Raw genomic sequence first — 21,257 nt, forward strand, 5'->3', positions numbered from 1 at the left:
GCACAGATTAACTAGAGGCTGTGAGAAACTTCCTGTGATGGACATTCAAGTGCAGGTTAGACAAGGTTTGTATTAGATTATCTTGAGGATTTCTCCAGACCTATTTTTGTATGCTGTGTCAATATTCTGGCAGATTCTCTGCACTGGGGTAGGGATATTTATCCCTCCACATCCAGATTACCCCACCAACAGGCAGATCAAACAGGTGATCTGATGCAGCCACTTAACATGCTTTACTGACCACAGCAAAGCTTTGTTAAAACCTGAAAATGAATATTTTGAAAACATTTTTTTAGATTTGGAAAGCCCCTCTTATAGACACAGCTGCAGTTCACAGGTCCACTACTACATTCAAGCTGTAATGCAGTTAATTTATACTAGGATATATGGGCATTCTTATGGTCACACTTATCTCCTTGAAATAGAGAAAAGAAAGTTCTCTGAAAATGTGTAATATTTTATAAAATATAATTTACTTCTATAACAGAATAGGTTGTAACTTTGCACATTCTGTGTATATATAAAAGGCACATACATCACAAGGACAACTGTACTTTCTATTTAATAGTAAAAGAGTGCTGTATTCTGTATACATAAAACAAAGTGTATATGCCTATGTAATGCAAGTTTGTATACATGTTCAAACTTATACCATGCAATAGATGCATTTCTATGTATACAGAATACACACCCCACATACTACAACAAACATATATATATATAATTCCTTAGACTTCACATTAAGTTGCAACATAAGCCTATGTTCCAAGTCAGTATTTAACAAAGGTAAAAAAAAATAGTGATTAAACAAATTCAACAGTTTGTTTAAAAAAATCAGTATCAGTTGTGAACAGCAATATTTCACATGTACGGAGCCCAGCCCATGTACATCTGGCAGAGCAGATTCTCATCACTTGCTTCTTGTATGAGGTAGTGGACGTGTCCTTCAATAGACAAGGGCAATCCTTTTACCCTGTTTCTAGTCTTAATCACACCTTGCAGCCGCTGTTCTATATCAAGGACATGGGTCTTAGCCTGGAAACAAGGAAAAAGAAAAATTAAAATTTTAAATATAATTTTTTTCACATCTTTAATTGAAACAATTCTTGTTTTGCTGAGTCTGCATTTACTCCAAATCCCAAATATGGAAAAAAGAGAGTGAATCATTCTCAAGGACTGGAACTTACCATTTATTTTATGGCTACAAATTTAGAAAAAACTGAATAAGTTATTATGCAAGCCACAGGTAGTAATAAAATATGTTTTAGCTAAGTAAGTCCTTTCATCATCACAAAATGCATACGACTCAAATACCTAGTATGTTTACACCTCAACGGAAGGTGTAACTTCAGTATGTGCAGGCACACCTGCATTAGCTTCAATTTGGTTCATATAGGTTCCAACAGCAATCAAAATGCAGGGGGCTTCTGTGTGGGCTGTACGATCTGCTAGGAGCCATGCATATGCTGCTTGCTAACCCATTTTACTATCTCGGAGTGGCACGTAGTTGGCACGTAGTAACCTGTCCCAACAAAATCAAGATGGCAGATAGTTGTTCTGGGCACAGATCTCCCATAGAACAGAAAGCCTGACACTGTTGCAAACAGATCTATGCTAAGGCCTCGCCTAGAGGATGCAGTCTTTGGTCTTCCCCTCAGGATTCAAACAAGTGCATGTTAAGTGCCTGACTGTTCTGAATATAGTTTTATCACAGAAGGCTTACCACAGAAAACAAGTTGTGGTATCCCAGAGCATAACTGCTTTCTGAAACAGGAGAGAAGACCTTACTTTACTCTAAGCACTATTACTCTGATGCATCTCTGCACTTCCTTTGGAGACCAAAGGTCTTGGCCATTAAATTCTTCATTGTAAGTACCAACTGTTTGTATAAAATTGCATTTAGTCAGTTCTCTCATTCAGATTACCTCAGATTTGGAAAACTAATACTTTTCACCATTTCCACAAGGTGGAGGGTGCCTTCAAATAAGAATGAAGATTTAAAAGCATTCTTGACAGAGCTGACCTTTAAACAGAAAACACTGCTCAACTTTAACTACAGCAAAGCCTCCTACTGTAATGTACTTTTAACATACCTTTCCCTGCATTATTTCCTAGCTTTAAAAAAATGAAACTGGAAAAACACCTGGAAGTTCCATTATATAGCAACATACAGAAATACACTTGGTTCATCAACAGAGTTGGAAACTTTAGATTGCACACACAGACCTCTCTGCCCCTTGAACTAATGGAGCATCTGAGAGTAATAGTAGTCTGTCATCTTCTGTATGCTCCAGTCTTTTATCACTAACTTTGCTACTCCCAGAACTGCAATTGCAAGGGAAGATGGGCTCAGCCTAGTTTCAGAGTAGAAAATCTTGGATTTGTGCAGAGAGCTCAACCAGATAACACTTGTAGTCTCTTCAAACCCTACAGCATGCCCAATGTGTACAGAATCCTTTAGGAAATTAAAATATCAACATTTAAGACACTGCTATTGAGAACTTTTGAATTTTGATTTTTTGCCATGGGCTTATAACTTAGTGAAATATGGGCAAATTTTCAGACAGCAAAAGGCACATCCCTGAAACAAAAGCTATCCACCTACCAAATTCCAAGTTATGCTTTCAAAACCAAAATTGTAGAAAATGTTTCTAACATAGGCAAAACAAAATATTTTCCCTTAGATCAGCTCTTAGAAATGGATGAACCACTTTGGATGAAATTTTCTAAGAACAGCCAAAAGAGAGGCCTGGCACAGAAAATTTCAGTCTGAATAATGATCTATTTTATTCACATACCACACATCAGGCTCCTTCTGTCACCACCATTTTTCTTCCCCCTGCAGCTCAGTCAACAGCTACTACCAATTTAGCAGTGTCTGCAAAAGGGTTAAATCTGTAGCTGTTGGCCCTGCAGCAGGGGGAGGAGTGGCACTGATGGCAGAACTCCACCCTTGCTCCACATGTTTGGAAGGGTCAGCCCCAGGTGTACTCTGAGTTAGTGCAGAATAGTCTCTGCCAACATTCCAGCATTCACTTGCCTCCATTCTGAAGGCATGCTTAAGACATGCATCCCAATTTGGGATGGCTAATTTTCAGGGAAAGGGTATGTGTGCTATGCAAATAAATATGGTAATTAAAGTTTGGCAAAGTTATAAGCACCTGAAAATGGTGTCTAATGATGAGAAGTGTTGGGCAACCTTAATAAGTGGTGTTACCAGTCCTACTATATTATCAAACTTGTACCATTATACTCAGGTATCTTCATTTAAAGCTCAAGATTTTAAAAAAACCCCATGGACTAGCCTGGCCACAATCCAAAAAAAACCACACAAGCATGATTAATCCTTTAGTCCATGAGTAGTACTTAAGTATAAGTAATTTGACTGAATTCATGAAAATCTGGATGATTCCTATAGCTAATACAGGCTGCGTCTATATTGGCAAAATAAGTAGCTATTTGAAGTCAGGGAGACCAGTCATGCTTAAAAATTAAGCATAAATTGTCTTAATTTATAGACAATTAAGTGTTTGCTGGAGTGCTAATATTGTAGCTGCCCTTATCTTAGCTTTTGTGTTTATATACCCTTACTACTTATCATCCATTATCATTTATTAAGCCCTTGTTATGGCCCATTCTCAAAAACGGTCATTACATAGTAAAAATGAAAAATTCTGTTTGAAGGCAATCGGGTAAGTGCCATTCTGTCCAAGCTATGAATTAAATGATGAAAATAGCAGTATGTGCAAAAAAGGATCCAGTTCCAGTGATTAGTTTAGAAAGTAAGATGCCAATAAGAAAAATCAAGACTAGTCTATACTAGGTAAATGGTGATAACAAAATTCCTTTATCAGTTAAGAGTCACTGATGATAGAGCAATGAAAAAAACTGATAGGTATAGATCAGGGACAGGCTATTATTTTGGGCAGAGGGATGCTTACTGTGTTTTGGCAAGCCATCGAGGGCCACATGACAGGCAGCCCAGGGCAGATAAATATTAATTTTCTAAATTTTTTAAGGGCCCTGCAGGCTGGGTAGAATGGCCTGGTGGGCTGCATCTGGCCCCCAGACCACATTTTGCTCACTCCTGGTATAGATAGTGATAAACTTACCATCACTATGCCATTTAGAATGCTGGGCAGCATGTTGGAGAAAGGCATGAACCCTATATAAACAAAAGCTTTCTAATGTTGTTGACACTGGTGAAGAACTAGGGGTCATAATTGTTTTCAGTACACACAGAACCTTAGAAAATGATACTAAAAAGGTACAGTACATGTTAACAACATTTTCTATAGTTTCACTATACTTAAAGATAGAATATCAGAAAATAAATAATTTGCAAAAAAATGGCTAAAATAGGTTTACAAGAAAAACATGGAAGTAAAGCTGTCCTTGAATATGAACACAACTTCTGAAACCTAAAGATACTGTTGTGTTTGAAATAATTAACAGTAGTTCAATAAGTAAACCAAACTTCTTGCAACTCACCTTTTCATTGACAACTTCCCCAGTTTCATTCACCTGTGTTTTTGTATTACCTTTCACTGGTTTACTCCATTCCACAAGAGGATCATGGAGAAAAGTCTTCAAGACACTAAATACAAACAAAGGAAAGTTCAATGTTTAAACAAACATCTTTATGAAGTGAAATAAATTTTCTGGTGATTATCAACTTCAGTTTGTCAAGCACAAGACCTTCTCTCTCTGCTAAAATAAAATACTGCTGCCTGAATTTCAAATTAATTTGTAATTCTATTTTTCTGGAGCAAAGCAAAATCTTAAAAATAAAAGGCCAGCTATGTTAAATGTCTCTACTTCCTTTGTGGCCACCTTCACAACATCAGTACTAACAATTTCACAAAGATTAACCTTGTCTAGTCATAGGCAAAGCACACCCTTTAACCAGTATTTTAAATGGGCTCCTATATTATCTTACAGCAGGTTTTGCAATAGGAAACACCACATCAGTAAAATTTTCAAGAGGCTCTAAAATAATGTTTTTAGTTAGGAAAATACACACTAATGCATTACACTGTCCAGAAAAAAAATGAGCACATATTTTCATGCATCTTTGGTAAGGAATTATACTTGCTCTCAAGTTAGTGCTAGAATGAGTCAGTATAAGCAGTTTTACCATTAGCAGTCTACAGAAACATGACCTAAATCGGTAGAACCTACAGAAATATAAGGATACTAAAGAAAAAAAAAAGCTGAACCTGAATCTTCTCCAGACTCATAATTTGTATTACAGTAAATCAATCTATCATGGCCAAAAAAAGTGGCAGGTTGAACATGCAGCAGCAGAACACAAAAACAGCAACAAAAATGAATTCTACCTAAGACTCATTGCTTCAGCTCAGAATGAGTCAAATTATGGTACCCTTTACAAAACAAAACTCTTCCTGATTAAATTGAAATTGTGTGTGATTTAATCAACTCCATGATGCAAGAAAAGACTGTTGTTTATAAAATACCATGTTTACTCAAATCCAAGACAAGGTTGCCCCTTCCCCACTCCCCATTTAAAAAAAGCAGGGAAAAAGCCCTTTGTCTTGGATTTAAGTACAAAGTAGCACAAGCACAGCTGCTTCCTGTTCCGCCGCTGCCTCTGTCCCCCTATCTGCACCCTCACCACCTCCCCTTGCTCCATCACCAGCAGGCTTCAGCCCTGCTTCAGCTCAGGGCACAGAGCATGTGCTTGCTCCAGCTCCCACCTGGTCCAATAACAGGTGTTTTGGCGAAAGCAGCAGCAGCTCTGGATGGACCCTGGAGCTTAGGCTGAAGCTGCCACCCAGCTGGGCTATCTATGGCTAGAGCAATTATGTGCTCCTTATAGTTTCATCGTTTCAACCCCTGGGCTGGGGCTGGAGCAAGGGGTAAGCAGTTGGGGGAAGAAAATGGGGAAGATGTGGACAGGCAGAGGTGGCATGGAACAAGGTATGGGGGGGGGCACGGTATGCCTGCCCACCTACTGCAGCAGTGGTGGGGACAAATTTAAGATGACCCTCTGATAATGAGATTCTATATATGGAAAATTATAGTAAATTTATACCTTTTCCATATAAATAATCTAATTATTGAGGGGTTGTCTTAAATTCAGAGTCATCTTGGATTTGGGTAAATAGGGTACATAGAAACCCATATTAAGAGCCAGCTCCACTTTGTTTTATGCAGCTATTTAAGTTTTTCAAGATTTTCAGTATTTTTCTTTGTTTCTTAAAAAGCCATATAAACAAGGCAACATTGTTTTTGCTGTTCCTCTGGGTGATGCTACAAGACAGATTTTATCATATCTGTTTTGAAGGTATTTTACTCTTCTTCTGTACTCAAAATAAGAAACTGAACCCTACAATAATTTAGATATCCATACCTGTTGCCCCAAGCAACAAGCTTTAAAAATGCTCACAGGATAGGAAGTCCTAACAGTTTATCTCAGGACATGACAAAGTATATCTGAAAAGTTTTCCAGATAAATTCTTGGAGCATCCCAGGACCTGTGACAAAAATACCTGGTTCCAGTCATGACTGGAGGTTAAGTAGCACATGGCTCCTTTGTGGGGGGTATCTGGAGTATACCCCCATACTGAGTAGTGGGGTCAGTGTGGAATGTGGGGCCACACTAATCATATGCACAAGGCTGGGAGAGCACCCTCAGCAACAGAGGAATTCTGGGGAGACTGTATGCAATGTCGTGACTCACTATGGCTTGAAATGCTGTTGAGTGGTAAGGCCCCGCCTAGTGAACTATGCGGTAAATCATGAGCCTTTTAGGTAAACACTCCCAGGGTTTTATTATACACCTAGTGAGAAAGTTTTTCCTAATATCCAACCTAAACTTCCCCTGCTGCAACTTGAGACCATTGCCCCTTGTTCCGTCATCTGCCACCACTGAGAACAGTTTAGCTCCATCCTCTTTGGAACCGCCCTTCAGGTAGTTGAAGGATGCTATTAAATCCCCTTGTAGCCTTCTCTTCTCCAGATGAAATAAGCACAGTTCCCTCAGCCTTTCCTCATAGGTCAGATGCCCCAACCCCCTAACCATTTTCATTGCCCTCTACTAGTCTGTCTCCAATTTCTCCACATCCTTTCTGTCGAGTTTTGAGCCCTGCACTACATAGTACTGAAGATGTGGCCTCCCCAGTGCTGAATAGAAGGAAAGAATCACTTCCCTCAAGCTGCTGGCAAGGATCCTACCAATGTGCCATTAGTTTTCTAGGCAACAAGGGCACACCGCTGGCTCATATTCAGTTTACTGTCCACTGTAACCCGCAGGTCTTTTTCTGCAAAGCTGCTGCTTAGCCAGTCAGTCCCCAGCCTGCACCAGTGCATGGGATTGTTCCATCCTAACAGAAGCACTAGGCACTTGTCCTTATTGAACCTCATGAGATTTGTATTGATCCAATCTTCTAATTTGTCTAGGCCTTGCTGAATCCTACCCCTACCCTCCAGCATATCTGCTACTCCCCCCAGCTTCCTGTCATCTGTGGACTTGCTGAGGGTGCTTCCCTTGGGGCACTCCGCTTGATACTGGCTGCCAACTAAACATCGAGCCATTGGCTACAACCCTCTGAGCCCAATGATCCAGCTAGTTTTCCATTCACCCTACAGTCCATTCACCCAACCCATATTTCCTTTGCTTGCTTGAGAATGTTGTGGCTGACTGTATCAAAAATCTTGCTAAAGTCAAGATATATCACATTCATTGACCTCTCTGCATCCACAGAGCCAGTCAGCACAGCATAGAAGGAAATCAAGTTGGTCAGGCATGACTTGCCCTTGGTGAAACTATGCTGACTGTTTCTAATCACCTTCTCCTCCAAATGCTTAGAAATAGATTCCTTGAGGACTTGCTCCATAATTTTTCCAGGGATTAAGGTGAGGCTGATCAGTCTGTAGTTCCTTGGATCCTGCTTCTTCCCTTTCTTAAAGATGAACACTATTATTTGGTCTTTTCCAATCACCCAGGATCTCTCCCAGTTGTCATGAGTTTTCAAAGATCATGGCCAGAGGTTCTGCAATCACTTAGGCCAACTCCCTCAGCACTCTTGAGAGGTTAAATAACTCTGGACAGGTTAGAGAAGTGGGCAGAGAACAATAGGATTAAGTTCAACAAGGACAAGTGCAAAGTGCTGCACCTAGGGAAAGGGATTCACCAGCACACCTATAGGCTGGGGGATAACCTTCTCAGCAGCACAGAAGCAGAAAGAGATCTTGGAGTTGTTGTTGACTCCAAGATGAATATGAGTTGTCAATGTGATGAAGTAATTAGCAGAGCTAACTGCATTTTGTCATGCATTAGTAGGTGCATCACAAACAGACCCAGGGAGGTGATGCTTCTGCTCTATGCGGCACTGGTCAAGCTGCAGCTGGAGTACTGTGGCCAGTTCTGGATGCCACAATTCAAGAGGGATGTGGATAGCCTTGAGAGGGTCCAGAGGAGGGCCACTCATACAGTTAGAGGTCTGAAGGTAAGGCCCTATGAGGAAAGGCTGAGGGACCTGGACCTTTTCAGCTTCTGCAAGATAAGTTGAGGGGGGATCTTGTGGTAGTATACAAATTCACTGGGGAGTGGGGGGGCAGAAGGGAATAGGAAATACTCTGTTTATCAGGGCACCCCTTGGAATAACTAGGAACAACAGATACAAGCTGATAAAGCAGGGGTAGGCAACATTTTTTGGCTGAAGTGTCGAAAAACACCACAATGCCTACCTTGGAAGGTGCTGGAGTGCCAGCATGCCAGAAAAACAAAATGAGGGCAGGGGGTACATGGCAGGATGTCCTGCTTGTGACACAGTTTCCCTGTTGCTGGAGCCCGGGCTGCTTCCAGCAGGGCTTGCAGTGTCCCAGCTGTCTGCTGGGAGCAGCCTGGGCTCCCAGCTGGCAGCAGTTACCCAGAGCCGGGGCCAGCTGCAGCCAAGAGGCTGCAAACATCTGTGCAGGGCTCCAGAGCCTCGGCATCAGCTCTGTATCAGCACGTGCACATGTGCCTCAGAGTGGACAGTGGGGAAGGGGCCCAATGCAGCGCAACCCCAGTCTCAACCCTGCTCCCAGCACAGAGCTGGTAACTGGGATCCTGAGCCCAGCACAGCTGTATGTAGCCGGCCTGGGCTCTGGGCAGCTTCAGCAAGCAGTGGACAAGCTGCAAAAAGCTGTGCTGGGCTCCACAGTTCTGGCATCAGCTCCGGGCTGGTGACGACTGAGCGTACACCTCAGGGCAGACAGCAGGGCAGTGCAGCCTGCTCCAAGGTGCATGTACAGTCAATGCCATCATGGAGCTGATGCCGCAGCTGTGGAGCCCGGCACAACTGTTTGCAGCCTGCCTGCTGCTTGCTGCAGCTGCCCAGAGCCCAGGCTGGCTACAAACAGCTGTGCCGGTCTCTGGAGCCCTGTCATCAGCTCTGTGCCGGGAGCTGGGGAGAAACCAGACTCTGAGGTGTGCTTGCATGTGCTGGTACAGAGCTGATACTGGAGCCCAGAGCAGCTGTTCGGAGCCTCCCAGCTGCCGCCATCCCCGGCTCTGGGTAGCTGCTGCCAGCTGGGAGCCTGGGCTGCTCCCAGCAGGCAACTAGGACACTGCAAGCCCTGCTGGCAGCAGCCCAGGCTCCATTGCTGGCAGCAGCTACCCAGAGATGGGGCTGGCCGTGGTGTGCCAAGCAAAATGGCCTCGCATCCCATGCTCGGCACGTGTGCCGGGGGTTGCCGACCCCTGTGATAGAGAGATTTAGGTTGGACATCAGAACACTTTTCATGGTTAGGGTTGCCAGAATCTGGAAGAACTTCCAAGGGAGGTGGTGCTCTCCCCTACTTTGGGGATTTTCAAAGAGACTGGACAAGCACCTGGGCTGGGGTCACATGACCCCAGCACTTTTTCCTGTCACGGGTTGGGGATCATACTCTATGATCCACTGAGGTCCCTTCCAACTCTAGCATCTATGAATCTATAAGTTTTGGGTGCATCCCATCTGGCCCCTTTGACTTGTACATGTCTAGATTTTCTTAACAGTCCCTAATTTGTTCTTTTGCTCCTCTCCCCCCAAACTGTTTTGTCAGCTGCAGTTGTCTGTGAGCTGACCTTGCCTCGGAAGACTGAGGTGATAAAGACATCGAGCACTTCAGCCTTTTCTGTACCGTCGCCAGGTTGCCTCCCCCATATTGTAAAGGACCCACACTTCCCTGATCCTCCTCTTGTTGCTGGCATACTTATAGAAACCATTCATGTCCCTTGCTAGCTGCAACTCCAATTGTGCTTTGGCCTTCCTGACTTCTTCCCTGCATGCCTGAGCAATACTCTTATACTCCTCCCTAGCTGTTTGTCCAATTTTCCACTTTCTTTTTTTGCTTAGCTTACTGAAGTGTTCTCTGCTAAGCTAAGCTGGTCTTCTGCCGCACTTGCTAGTCTTCCTGCATATCAGGATGATTTATATCTACATCCTCAGTAAGGTATCTTTAAAGTACAGCCACTCAGACTGGTCTCCTAGGAGATCCTGTCCATCAATTCCCTGAATGCATCAAAGTCTGCTTTTCTGAGGTCCAGGGTCCTTACTCTGCTGCTCTCCAACATTCCTTTCCTCAGGATTCTGAACTCAATCGCCTCCTGGTTGCTGCTATCCAAGTTGTCATCCGCTACTACATCCCCCAGCAATTCTTCCCCGTTTGTGGTCAAGAGCAAGGCTACAGTCAGGTTTAATTTTAAGGTTATTTTTTTTTTCAGATTGGCTACTCACTCCCATGTCCTCAGTGAGAGCAGGGTCTTATGGTAAGGGGAGGGGGAAGGGGCTGCCAGGGGAAAAAGCTGGGAGAAAGCAAAGAGCTGCCCCCCCAAATTTATTCTCAGTAGCAGTGGGACAGGGAAAAATTCAAGGTATGCCTCCAATAATTAAATTCTGTATCTGGAAAATTATAACAAATTTTTACATTTTCCATATATAGAATCTAACTGAGGGGGAATCTTATAATCAGGGTCATCTTCTATTTGAGTAAATATGGTAGTTATATCATGTTGTATTGTTATATTGACTCAGAAACCACCAGTTACTGTTATAATAAATCTGAATGTGTGATTTATAATAAACATCTGAATGCCACTCTTATACCTCATCAGTGGTTCTCTCTGATCACGCATAAGCCGCATAGTAACTTCACAAGCTCTTCGGAAGAGACCTTCTGTTCCCATTGGGCCCATTCCATTGACCATATTATGAGTGAGACGAAAAGGTACAATTTCTGGAACTTCAAATGTTTCCCCCTTAAAATAAATACAAATAAACTGAAATTAATTTCAAACGTGTGTGGATTTATAACTTCATAAAGAGTTTCTTTTGCAAATTATAGCCTCCCAAAAATCTTGGCAAAAAAACTTCAGCATCATCTGTAATGATCTTAGCCCAGCAACTAGTATACATCTGGCCATATTTCAAACCTACCTCAACATTTCGGGCACAACCAAAGGACTATAGTTACTTAAAGGATTAGAACAGTAAAGGTCATAAATATTTTAATAAGAGACTCAGGGAAATATTTAGCCAGTTTTTTCTATGTATCATACAGTCCTCTAGCCAGTGCCAATAACCCTCTCATGCAACTACCAAAAGGCTTTACTTCTTTTTTCCTCCTCTTAAAGCACATAATATGGATTTAATTTTTTTTTTTAAATAACCATTGTTCCATTGTCTCAGGCAAGTTAAAGACAAAAGTTTTAAAAATCTTTGTCGTTTTCACAATTTATAGACTTTTAATCAAAACTGGATTTATGACCTAGATACCTCATTTCAGGTGGACGCAAACCCTTTGACTGATTACAACCTCTCTCATTTGATAATAGGCAAATTTTACTGATATACAGTGATAGCACGTAAGAATAATGCAGGTAAGGCAAACAAAATAAGCCCCTCAAATTCTGTATCTACCAGTCCTAGGGTTCAGAGAGGGAAGGTGCGTCTGGCTAGCATGCGAGCTTCACCCTGTGGTTCTTTTTTGAATGTCAGCAGTTTTGGAAGTTTAGGGCTGAGGACCATCTGCTGCAATGGGATGGGAGAGACAAGTTGGTTGTGTGCCCTTTGTCCATGGTGGCCTTGGGTTCTCTCCTCAGGGACCTTTTGCTGCTCTGAAATCCCTCCTTTTGTATTATTTTCCTCCTCTGATGACTCTTCATTTCCAGGTACCATTGACTGGTTTCCCTGTGGTCATCATAATGGCCATGTTCTGTCCTGTCAGCTTGTTTCTTTGTTTCCCAAACCCATCATATGTACACATCTTCATTTGGTCATTTACTGGTGTCTTAATTTGGGCATGCTCCAGCCTTTTAATTTGATTCGTCCACCAACACTGGAAATCCCAAGAGCTCTGCAGCTGGTCAGTATGTCCTAGCCAATGTGGCAAGCCTATCTCATGTTATGGGCACATTGTGCAAATTTCCCAGCCTGTTTATGCCTGCTTGTCTGTTGGCCTCAGTCAAGGTGTCTGCCTTGAGGGAAACTGTGTCACAAACAGGATTTTAGAAAATAATTACCCCTTGCCATTCCCCTGGGCCATTGTTCTAATGCATGTCTACTTTACCTACAAGCCAATTCCCAAAAGCAAATCTCTAAATATAATTTCTAGCCATCAAAAACATTATCTTAAAAATCAAGGCTGCCTTGGACTAACAGGACCAAATGTTAGCAATTTTGGAGGTAGCAAGGGAAATACATGAACAAGAGCTACACCGTTTACTTCTGAATTATAAAACAAAAAAACCCAACCCCTCTCCCCCCAGAAGTGGCATTCCAATTACATCTTGTAATAAGATTACCCAAATCCTAAAGGCTGTTATTGTCATTGTTGAAAAGATGCCACTACTTTCATCCACTGTAAATTCTCCATTGAGTAACTGATATGCAAAAATACACTGTTTACAAGAGAGTTCAAACAATAATAAAAAGATCATAGTCATGGTAAGCACCTTACAACTACTCTGAAATCTGGTATCATTTTAGTGTAACCAAAGACAGCATATGTGGTGCCCCATGAAGCTAATATTATCTTTGGTTCTCAGTGCAAGACAAGGATTTTTTTGGGTGATATCTTTTATTGGACCACCACAGTTGGGATAAAGTTAGATAAGCTTTTGAATGTAAAGCATTCGTCTTTATGTCTGAGAAAGAAAGCAAGCACACTGATGTTTAAGAGCAGCGTGGAGAGCTGTGAAATTGAAGGGGTGGGGAAGAAATTCCTAGGGACAGTACACAAACAATTATTACAAGAAAAGAAGTTTGACTACTGGGAGATCAAGGGGAGAAGGGGTCATCATCACCTGCAGTGTACAGAAAAAATTTTAGGAATCGGATAGATTATGATGCAATTCAGTCCTTAGTTCCTAGTGTCCAGCCAGCTAATGAATTTTTGTTTCCAAGCTTTCCCAACTCCCACGCTATTTATGGAAACGGAAAAAAGATGATACCATAAATTAAGTGGGAGATAGGTTAATTTAAAAATGCCAAAAAGGTAGGAATGCATGAAATTTAAACTTACAAGTGCTTAAAAAGTTAAAAGCAAATTCAGTAAACGTGTTCTTACCTTATTGAACAGACAGTTGAAATCCACATGCACACATTCACCAGTCAAAGAATCAAACAGGATATTTTCACCATGACGGTCTCCAAGACCAAGTATGTAACCAACCATTGACATCACTGCAGTGGAACGACAATAGGCTGATCTGCTATTGTACCTACAGATAACAAGAATCCAACATAAAAATCTAGGATCACTTTATCCCAATATTTCTGCAAGTGCAATGTGGGAACTTTTAAATAGTTCTTGCTCTTTGTGTAGACAGCTTTAGTCTTATTTTGCTCGATAGGTTTTTTAATCTCTCTCTCTGCTTTAGTTTCATTTAGATTTTGCTAAAATACTTTAAAATAAATCAGTGTCAGTGAGCTATCACAACCCATCACTGACCATGAGGTGGGATCAGGGAACGTTCTCAGAAACCATTCATGAAAAACAGGAGGATGACGGGGCAGAAGAATTTCCTTGAACATTTTCAGCTTTTCTGATAAAGGCGCTGACTTAGGAAGCATGTGCTGACGTAGCTCCTTCCCAGTCATGTAGATTCCTGTAAAAAGATGATTTAAATTAGGTGTGAAATCCTAAAACACAGTACTATTTAGAATTAATTGATTGTGGACTACAATACCATAATTATAAAAAGGGTAAACTGATTTATTACAGTCAAAAAGCACTAGCAACTCAAGAAAACAGAAAGATTATGAAGTTTGAACCCTAGCCAAGGTTGCAAAATGCCTTCTAGAAATAAATCTCTGTGATTTATCAATCATGCCAACTGACAGATGTAAAAGAGAGAGCTGTCACATTCAGAGCTGGAACACCGCCCCCCCCCCCCACACACACTTTGTCACCCCCCAGTGGACAACTGCAAGAATAACGGTCTGCCCTTTTTACTCAGAAATCATTTGATAAATTATAAAAAGGTAATGAAATTAAAAATAAATATTTTAAAAATAAAAAAACCTTTATATGAAAGTGACAGAGAAAAAAGAATGATCGAAGCCCAGAACAAAAGCCTAATGTCATTTCAGGTGACAGTGCCAGGGACATAGTTTAATCTTTTTACGCCATTCCTCAGTTCTCAGGAAGCCACTACTGCAAGCTTAAATATTTTCACACTGAAGAGTATGATTAAAAATCTGCAGGCCCACATAGGGGCATGCTGGTAATGGCTAAACACATTCTGCTGCAGCTTATCTTCCTTTCCCTAACAAAAGGCTAATTGCTTCTGGATGCCTGAGCTGAAAGATATGATTTAGTCCTACAGCCTCTAGTACAACACTGGAACAATTCTGAACTGCAAAAGTGAGGATTCCTGCTATTTGTTCTAAACTAGGAGAGAAACTATGCTGTGTACTTTTAAGTTTTCACATCTTTTATAGCTCATTCTTTTGCCTTTAAGGTCAGGATTTGTCTGTCTCCCTTAGAAATAAAATAGACAACCAACCAACCAACCAACCAGGATAAGTCAGTTATGAAACCTGAGGTCTCATAAGAGAGAAAAGTCTGGTTTCAGTCTTACAAACTGAATACATCACTGAGTTCATTTTTGCCTAAAATATATAACATCAGAAAGATTTTCTAAGAGACAGACTTGTGTTTTTACTTTCATCTTCCTGCCTTATTTTTCCTCCCATTTCAAATGGATTTTTATGTAAAATGTTTCCTTACCCTTTTCCTTGTACAGTTTGATCAGGATACTTCTTAAACCAGCTGTGTTGTTTACCCATTCAATTATCCCACATTCATCATTTAATGGAATAACTGCATAGGTTCGGATATGAAGTTCCCTCCTACGTGATTCTGCATCCTTTCTCAAGAACTATTTACAAAACACAATAAGATTATTGAATAACACCACAACCTAATGCTTATATCAAATTATAATGATAACTTTTTGTTGATAGCTATCCCCCCAACCACAATCAAGGAGTTTAAAATTCCAAATTTTAACATTTGTGATATCTCAAAAGGAGAAAAAAAATCTTGCTGCTCCTCCCAACTCACCTCAAAATAGTACTTTACACTGATATTAGTACTGTAAATTGTGTCAGCGCTACACTGGCTAAATATATCCTGTAATAGCAACATTGCAAGCAAGTAAGGGACTTATGTTCCTGAGTCTCTACCATCTTCCTGAGCCTCCATCATCTTCCCTAGTCTCATTAAAAATCTGGTAGAATTACCAATAGTAAATGGATCAGTGAGAAGTAAACTATAAAATTTGCATTTTATCTTAATATAATAGTTTCAATATATATTATTACAAATCTCTCTCATCAATGTCTAGCAAGAAAGGAAATCCCCTGTAAAAGGAAGATAGATTGCCTAGGGTTTTTTCTGTAGATTCCCCCCCTACACACACACACTTTTTATAGGGAAAGAAGAAAGGACAAAAGACTGCATGCAACCATGGACAAAATTTATATGAACCATAGTTTTCACAAATTAAGTCTCAAATCTATGAATAATTAGCATCCTTGACTTCCACTGAAATCAGCAGCATGTACTTAACATCTTGCAGAACTGGACACCCATACATTTTTCTTCTCATGAAGCTCTCTCAGACGGATGTTGAGTCAAACACTTTTTATATAAACATTTTTCTAACCAACTAGAACAAATATTAAGATTTTCAAAATAACCATCAAACCTTATTAATCAGGGAGTTAAATTCCATGAGTCGGCAGTCTTTTCTTAGGTCATCTTTTGGCTTACACATCATAATATAGGATTTTCCATCTGAACCCTTTAAAGATATTTTTTTTGGCTTTTGAAGTGATGCAAGGATTTCCACCTAAAGGGAAAGTTAAATTAATCAGTAATCTTAGAGTTGTTCTTCAAAACAACTTGAGTACATTTTAACAGCACCTTTAATATTATGGTTTATCATGGAAATGCTGTTTTGGTGAAGGTAATGTTAATGATGCACCTGTTTTTAGCCAAAACCTCACCTGAACACATGGAAGCAACTTCCTCTCAGACTGTACTACCAAAAGCCATTCAACAAACTGATTTTTAATAATTCTTTTAATTAGTATACATTTTTTTTATTCAGGTAGTAAAACACAATGATTAAGAAAACTCATCTCCCCCCTCTCCCCGTCTGGCAAATTGAGTAGATGAGCACACTTAGCTGATAAATCAGGGTTGTCCAACTTCAGCACAGCCAGGAGCTGCATGTGTTGTAGCCCTTCCTCCTCTGGGATTCCTGCCCTAGTGTTGGCACACAGCCTGGCCCCCACCCTCAGCCTCTTCCACTGGCTGTGCTAGCAGCAGCAGACTCCTACCCTGCCCGCCACCTCCACAGGTTGTGCAGCTGTTGTGCAGACTCCACAGCCCTCTCCTACAGTATGGCAGAAGGAGAGGCAGCCCCTGGGGCACATATGAACCACTTGTGGGCCACACACAGATGGTGAGCCATACTCTGGCCTCTCATGGACTGCCAGTTGGACAGCCCTGCTGTAAATTATTGAACTAAACTCTGAAATATGAGCTGAACAGAAGTTTACCGTATCATCAAAGCCTGCAATGTAGGCCCAACGTCCAGGAAAGGGGTCGTGGTTAGAATGCGTACCAACCGTCGATGGAAGAGTGGGTATCATAACAGATTGCAAGGGAATGAGGATCTCACTAAATGTCTGCTCCTCCACCAGCTTTTTTAATGATTTGAAATGGATACTCATGCTTAATGTCGAGCTGTTTCCATCAACCTTTAAAAAAACCCATAAAATATTTAGCACATTTTGAAACATTTTTCAGGAAACAGTGGAAAACAGATCATGTTTTAAAATGTGTGCATGTGATGCAATGTGATCTATTAGAATACAGTATCTTAGCATTTAGAGCATCTATTTTTAAGTTATTCCCTCACTTATTTTCATTAAATGGAATTAATTAGGCCCTGGCACATGTTCGTTTTATGGTGGTATAGGATCTGATCCCCAATCCCAACATTTGTACCTCCTGCCATGCCACATAAGCAATGGCAGGAGGCGTGGTTGTTGGGATCAAGGATCAGATCCCAGTCATGCCATTACTACTTCTAGTGCAGGAGGAACCCGGGATCACTATCCCAGACACCCCTACACCAGCAAGTTGAAAGAGGAGTGTACATGGGTCCACCTAGGCTAACATTCAGTTGACTGATGGCCTTGGCATAGCATAGGTTCAAAGCTAACTATCAGGTGGTTGTTGGCCCTAACCATGGCTTACAGCCAATTCAAATGGCCAGTGCATTGGGCTAACAATCAGCTGATTGTGGGCCCTGACTGGGATGACCTCTCCCCATGGTCTCCCCATCTGGTTCTTGGGATTGGATAAGCATTGGTCTAAGACCCAGTGCTACTTCCAGCCTGATTTTACTGATTGGGAAGGGGACTGCTATGTTCCAAACCCTGGGGCTGCCCTATGCCAGATCCCTGTGGTCATATAGGGAAGCATGGGGATCTGTTGTGGGTCAGCCCTGACATGCTACATGTTCAATTTAAGGCACTATACAAAGATATTACACATTATATGTGGAACATATTTGTGGCATGTTTGCTATATTATCATGCCATAAATTGGTTTTAACATGTGGCCAGGTTACTGTTTAAGCCACAATTAACATCTTAATCCTGTCTTATATGTTGTATGTGCCAGGACTCTTATTGTTAGTCTACAGAATTTCTATATTTACCCGAATTTAAGACAAACTTCCCAATAATAAATTTGTTATAATTTTCTATGTACAGAATCTAATTATTGGAGAGTCATCTTAAATTCACTCTTTCAACTGCTGCAGCAGGGAAAGCACTGACGGGGGGCAGGCAGTGGAAGAGCAAATGTTGAGGGGAGGTTCAAGCAGCCTACCCCCTGCCCCTTCACATCTTGCCCCCCTGCCAACTGTCCTGCCCTACCACCCTATTTGTGCACCCAGGTATTTGCCCTCCACCACCTCTGTCCCCCTCCCTTCCCCTGCTGCCTTATCCTGCAGCTCTGACAGGGACCTGGCCCCTGTCCAGCTTGGTAGAAGTGGTAGGTCTAGCTTGCGGAGCGAGACAGTGCAGGGGGCAGAGGCAGTAGGGGGTAGGCAGCAGCCACCTGGCTTCTTCACGGGCTTGTACTTGAATCCAAGATGAAGGGCTGTTTCCCCCATATTAAAAAACCTCATCTTGAATATGAGTAAATATGGTAGATCAGTGGTTTACCATTAATACCACAGTCACCCTGCTTTTTAAAGCCTTGTAAAATTACTGGAAAAAATTCTAAATATTACTGAACATAAGTAATGAAAAATACGCAAACTAAAAATCATTAATTATAAAAGGGTGTTTTGAAAATTTTATAAATATGCTTATTAGAAAAGAATTCTATAAAATTCTACTGGCAAAAACTCTCATGAAAATTTTAGAATAGTTATGTTAGTTTTCTTTTCAAATTTTGCCTGTGACCTTTATTTTCTATTGTCTAAAATATTTTTTGTTTCAAAGATACATTTTAGAATATGTTTTACAAAATATCTCATTATAAAAAAAGAATTACATAGACATTATTCTAATTAAGTGATGCAGCTACAGAAAAAGTTTTGCATGAAACTTAAAATATATGTGATCTGGTGCTTTTTTTGGACATGTACCGGTTTGTTGCATAATTCTAGGAGTTTATCTGTAAGGCGTGTTGCATCTCCAATAAACTTTCCTAAAGATGCCTTCATATGAATAGCTTTGTTTAGGATTTCTTTGCATCTGTTCACACGCATTGGGTAAGAGGACTGGAAAAAGAGGACAAAATTAAAAATTACTTAAACTTAGTCACTGTTGAAGAATTGTGTCTGTTGTAAGATAAAATTAAATTAAAATATCTAACAAAATTCAGGAATAGAAAGTATTTAATACTAAATTTCATGTATAATTTCATAAGCATTTACAGGCTTCAAATTTTACACTATATTCTAAAACTGCAAAAGGAACAAACCAGGATATACGTGTCAGAAAAAGATTTTGAACTCTATGAATTCCAAACCTTCAAGCAATCGCTTTTGAACCTCTATTCTCCTGAGCAGGTGGGAGGTGTGGTGTCAACAAAATATTCTGTTCTACATTACTATATTGCAACAGCTTTATTCAATACTTTATTTAAACACATGATACAAAGTTATTCAAATTTCTTTTCTGGTGGAAAGATTCTGTATGAGCTTTATAAAAAAATGTACCTGTACTTATCCAATTACCTTGGAAACAGCAGTTATCATCCACATGGCTTGCTGTGGGTAGGCTAGAAATACTTTGGCAACAATCGCCATCAGAACAACAAAGACTTCATCATGAGAGTGGCAGATTCGAGAGATTAATTGGGAGAAAGCTGTTAAGAACTGATAAGGAGCCAAATAGTTTGTATGTTCTGTAATCACTTTATTTATTTTAGCTAAATCATTTCTCATCTGTACACGTTCAGAACGACCAGCTGGAAAACAAAATGCAGAGAAATCAGACTATAAAAACTTACTATGAGATATATCAAAAGAGAGAGAGATATCTTTTTTTAATGGGATAAGTAACTTTATCTATATATAAAGGGCTTAGTCGATCTGATTGTCTGTGTGTCTGTCTGTCCCTAATGCTCTTGGGAGGCATGGCTCCAGCTAGTGCTGCATCAAGAATGCCCACCAAGAATGACAGGTGGGGATGGAGTGCCGCCACCCACCACCCTGTGCTGCTGCCAGCTCCTAGGAGCAGTGGGGAGAAGCTTGCACATTGCTGGACACAGAGTGGCAACAGTGCAGGGCGATGAGCAGTGGCGGCTGCATGCAAATGGCAGGGGGAGGTGGTAGAATGCCCATCAAGAATGACAGGTGGGGATGGAGTGCCGCCACCCACCACCCTGTGCTGCTGCCAGCTCCTAGGAGCAGTGGGGAGAAGCTTGCACATTGCTGGACACAGAGTGGCAACAGTGCAGGGCGGTGAGCAGTGGCAGCTGCATGCAAATGGCAGGGGGAGGTGGTGGCAATGTGGGGCCGCATGTGGCTTGGCAGCAGCGTGGGGCAGTGGGTGGCAGCACCTGCTCTGCTCCTGGGAGGCAGTGGCACTCCATCCCCACCCACCTCTCCCCATCATTCTTGACGGGAAATTTGCTAGTATGTATACATATAAAGCAAACCCACAAAATTGTACATATTTGTTAATATTCCAGGGTGGAGAGAGATGCAACATTTGAAGAGCTTCAGAAAGGGAACATTTCAGTTGCCAACAGATATACAACTACACTGCTGCCTGTCACCCCCTTCTCAGCTACAATACTGGATACAGAACAGACAGGAGAGTGCCCACTGACAGTCTGCTCCACTTCTCACTGCTCCAACTGCAACCCATCCCCCTGTGTTTGTTATTGTAATAGTGAGGTGAGCTATTCTGGTTTCATTTCAAAATACCCAACCTGCAAATCCAAACAAAAGTACTTGTATATCAATATTACAGCACTTTCTACACTCTCTTAGAAAGACTTAACATAGCAGAAAAACTGTACTGTAAAAAATGTTTTACCTTTTTCACATTCATAACCTTTTGCTCCAAAGTCAAGCCACAGAGATAACATTCTTGGCATTGATTGATATATGAACTGGTTTCCATACTGCAGAGATCTGCAATTACATATCCACACTTGTAATTAAGCAAAGGAAGTACAACTAATTTTAAATCCTTAAGTGAGCTATTTAGATATTTGCT

The 21,257-nt window shown here is 41.1% G+C and overlaps 1 protein-coding gene across 2 annotated transcripts in view; it reads right to left on the reverse strand.

The window, feature by feature from the left end:
* Window positions 1–466: 466 nt before the first annotated feature.
* The window catches only part of ATR (ATR checkpoint kinase), a 78,700-nt gene continuing 57,909 nt past the window's right edge, over window positions 467–21,257 (reverse strand). For both annotated transcript variants that reach the window (XM_090051519.1, XM_090051518.1), the window contains 11 exons: window positions 21,075–21,172; window positions 19,766–19,998; window positions 19,172–19,306; window positions 17,064–17,264; window positions 16,205–16,348; window positions 15,223–15,373; window positions 13,942–14,098; window positions 13,558–13,711; window positions 11,097–11,248; window positions 4,492–4,597; window positions 467–1,035 (listed from right to left, as the gene is read on the reverse strand). In XM_090051519.1, coding sequence (XP_089907645.1) covers window positions 862–1,035; window positions 4,492–4,597; window positions 11,097–11,248; window positions 13,558–13,711; window positions 13,942–14,098; window positions 15,223–15,373; window positions 16,205–16,348; window positions 17,064–17,264; window positions 19,172–19,306; window positions 19,766–19,998; window positions 21,075–21,172 — 1,705 coding nt within the window. In that variant the 3' untranslated portion in view covers window positions 467–861. The remainder of the gene's footprint in view (window positions 1,036–4,491; window positions 4,598–11,096; window positions 11,249–13,557; window positions 13,712–13,941; window positions 14,099–15,222; window positions 15,374–16,204; window positions 16,349–17,063; window positions 17,265–19,171; window positions 19,307–19,765; window positions 19,999–21,074; window positions 21,173–21,257) is intronic.

Source organism: Crocodylus siamensis, chromosome 6 (assembly GCF_052110815.1).
Source record: "Crocodylus siamensis isolate JL-2025a chromosome 6, ASM5211081v1, whole genome shotgun sequence".
NCBI lineage: Eukaryota > Metazoa > Chordata > Crocodylia > Crocodylidae > Crocodylus > Crocodylus siamensis.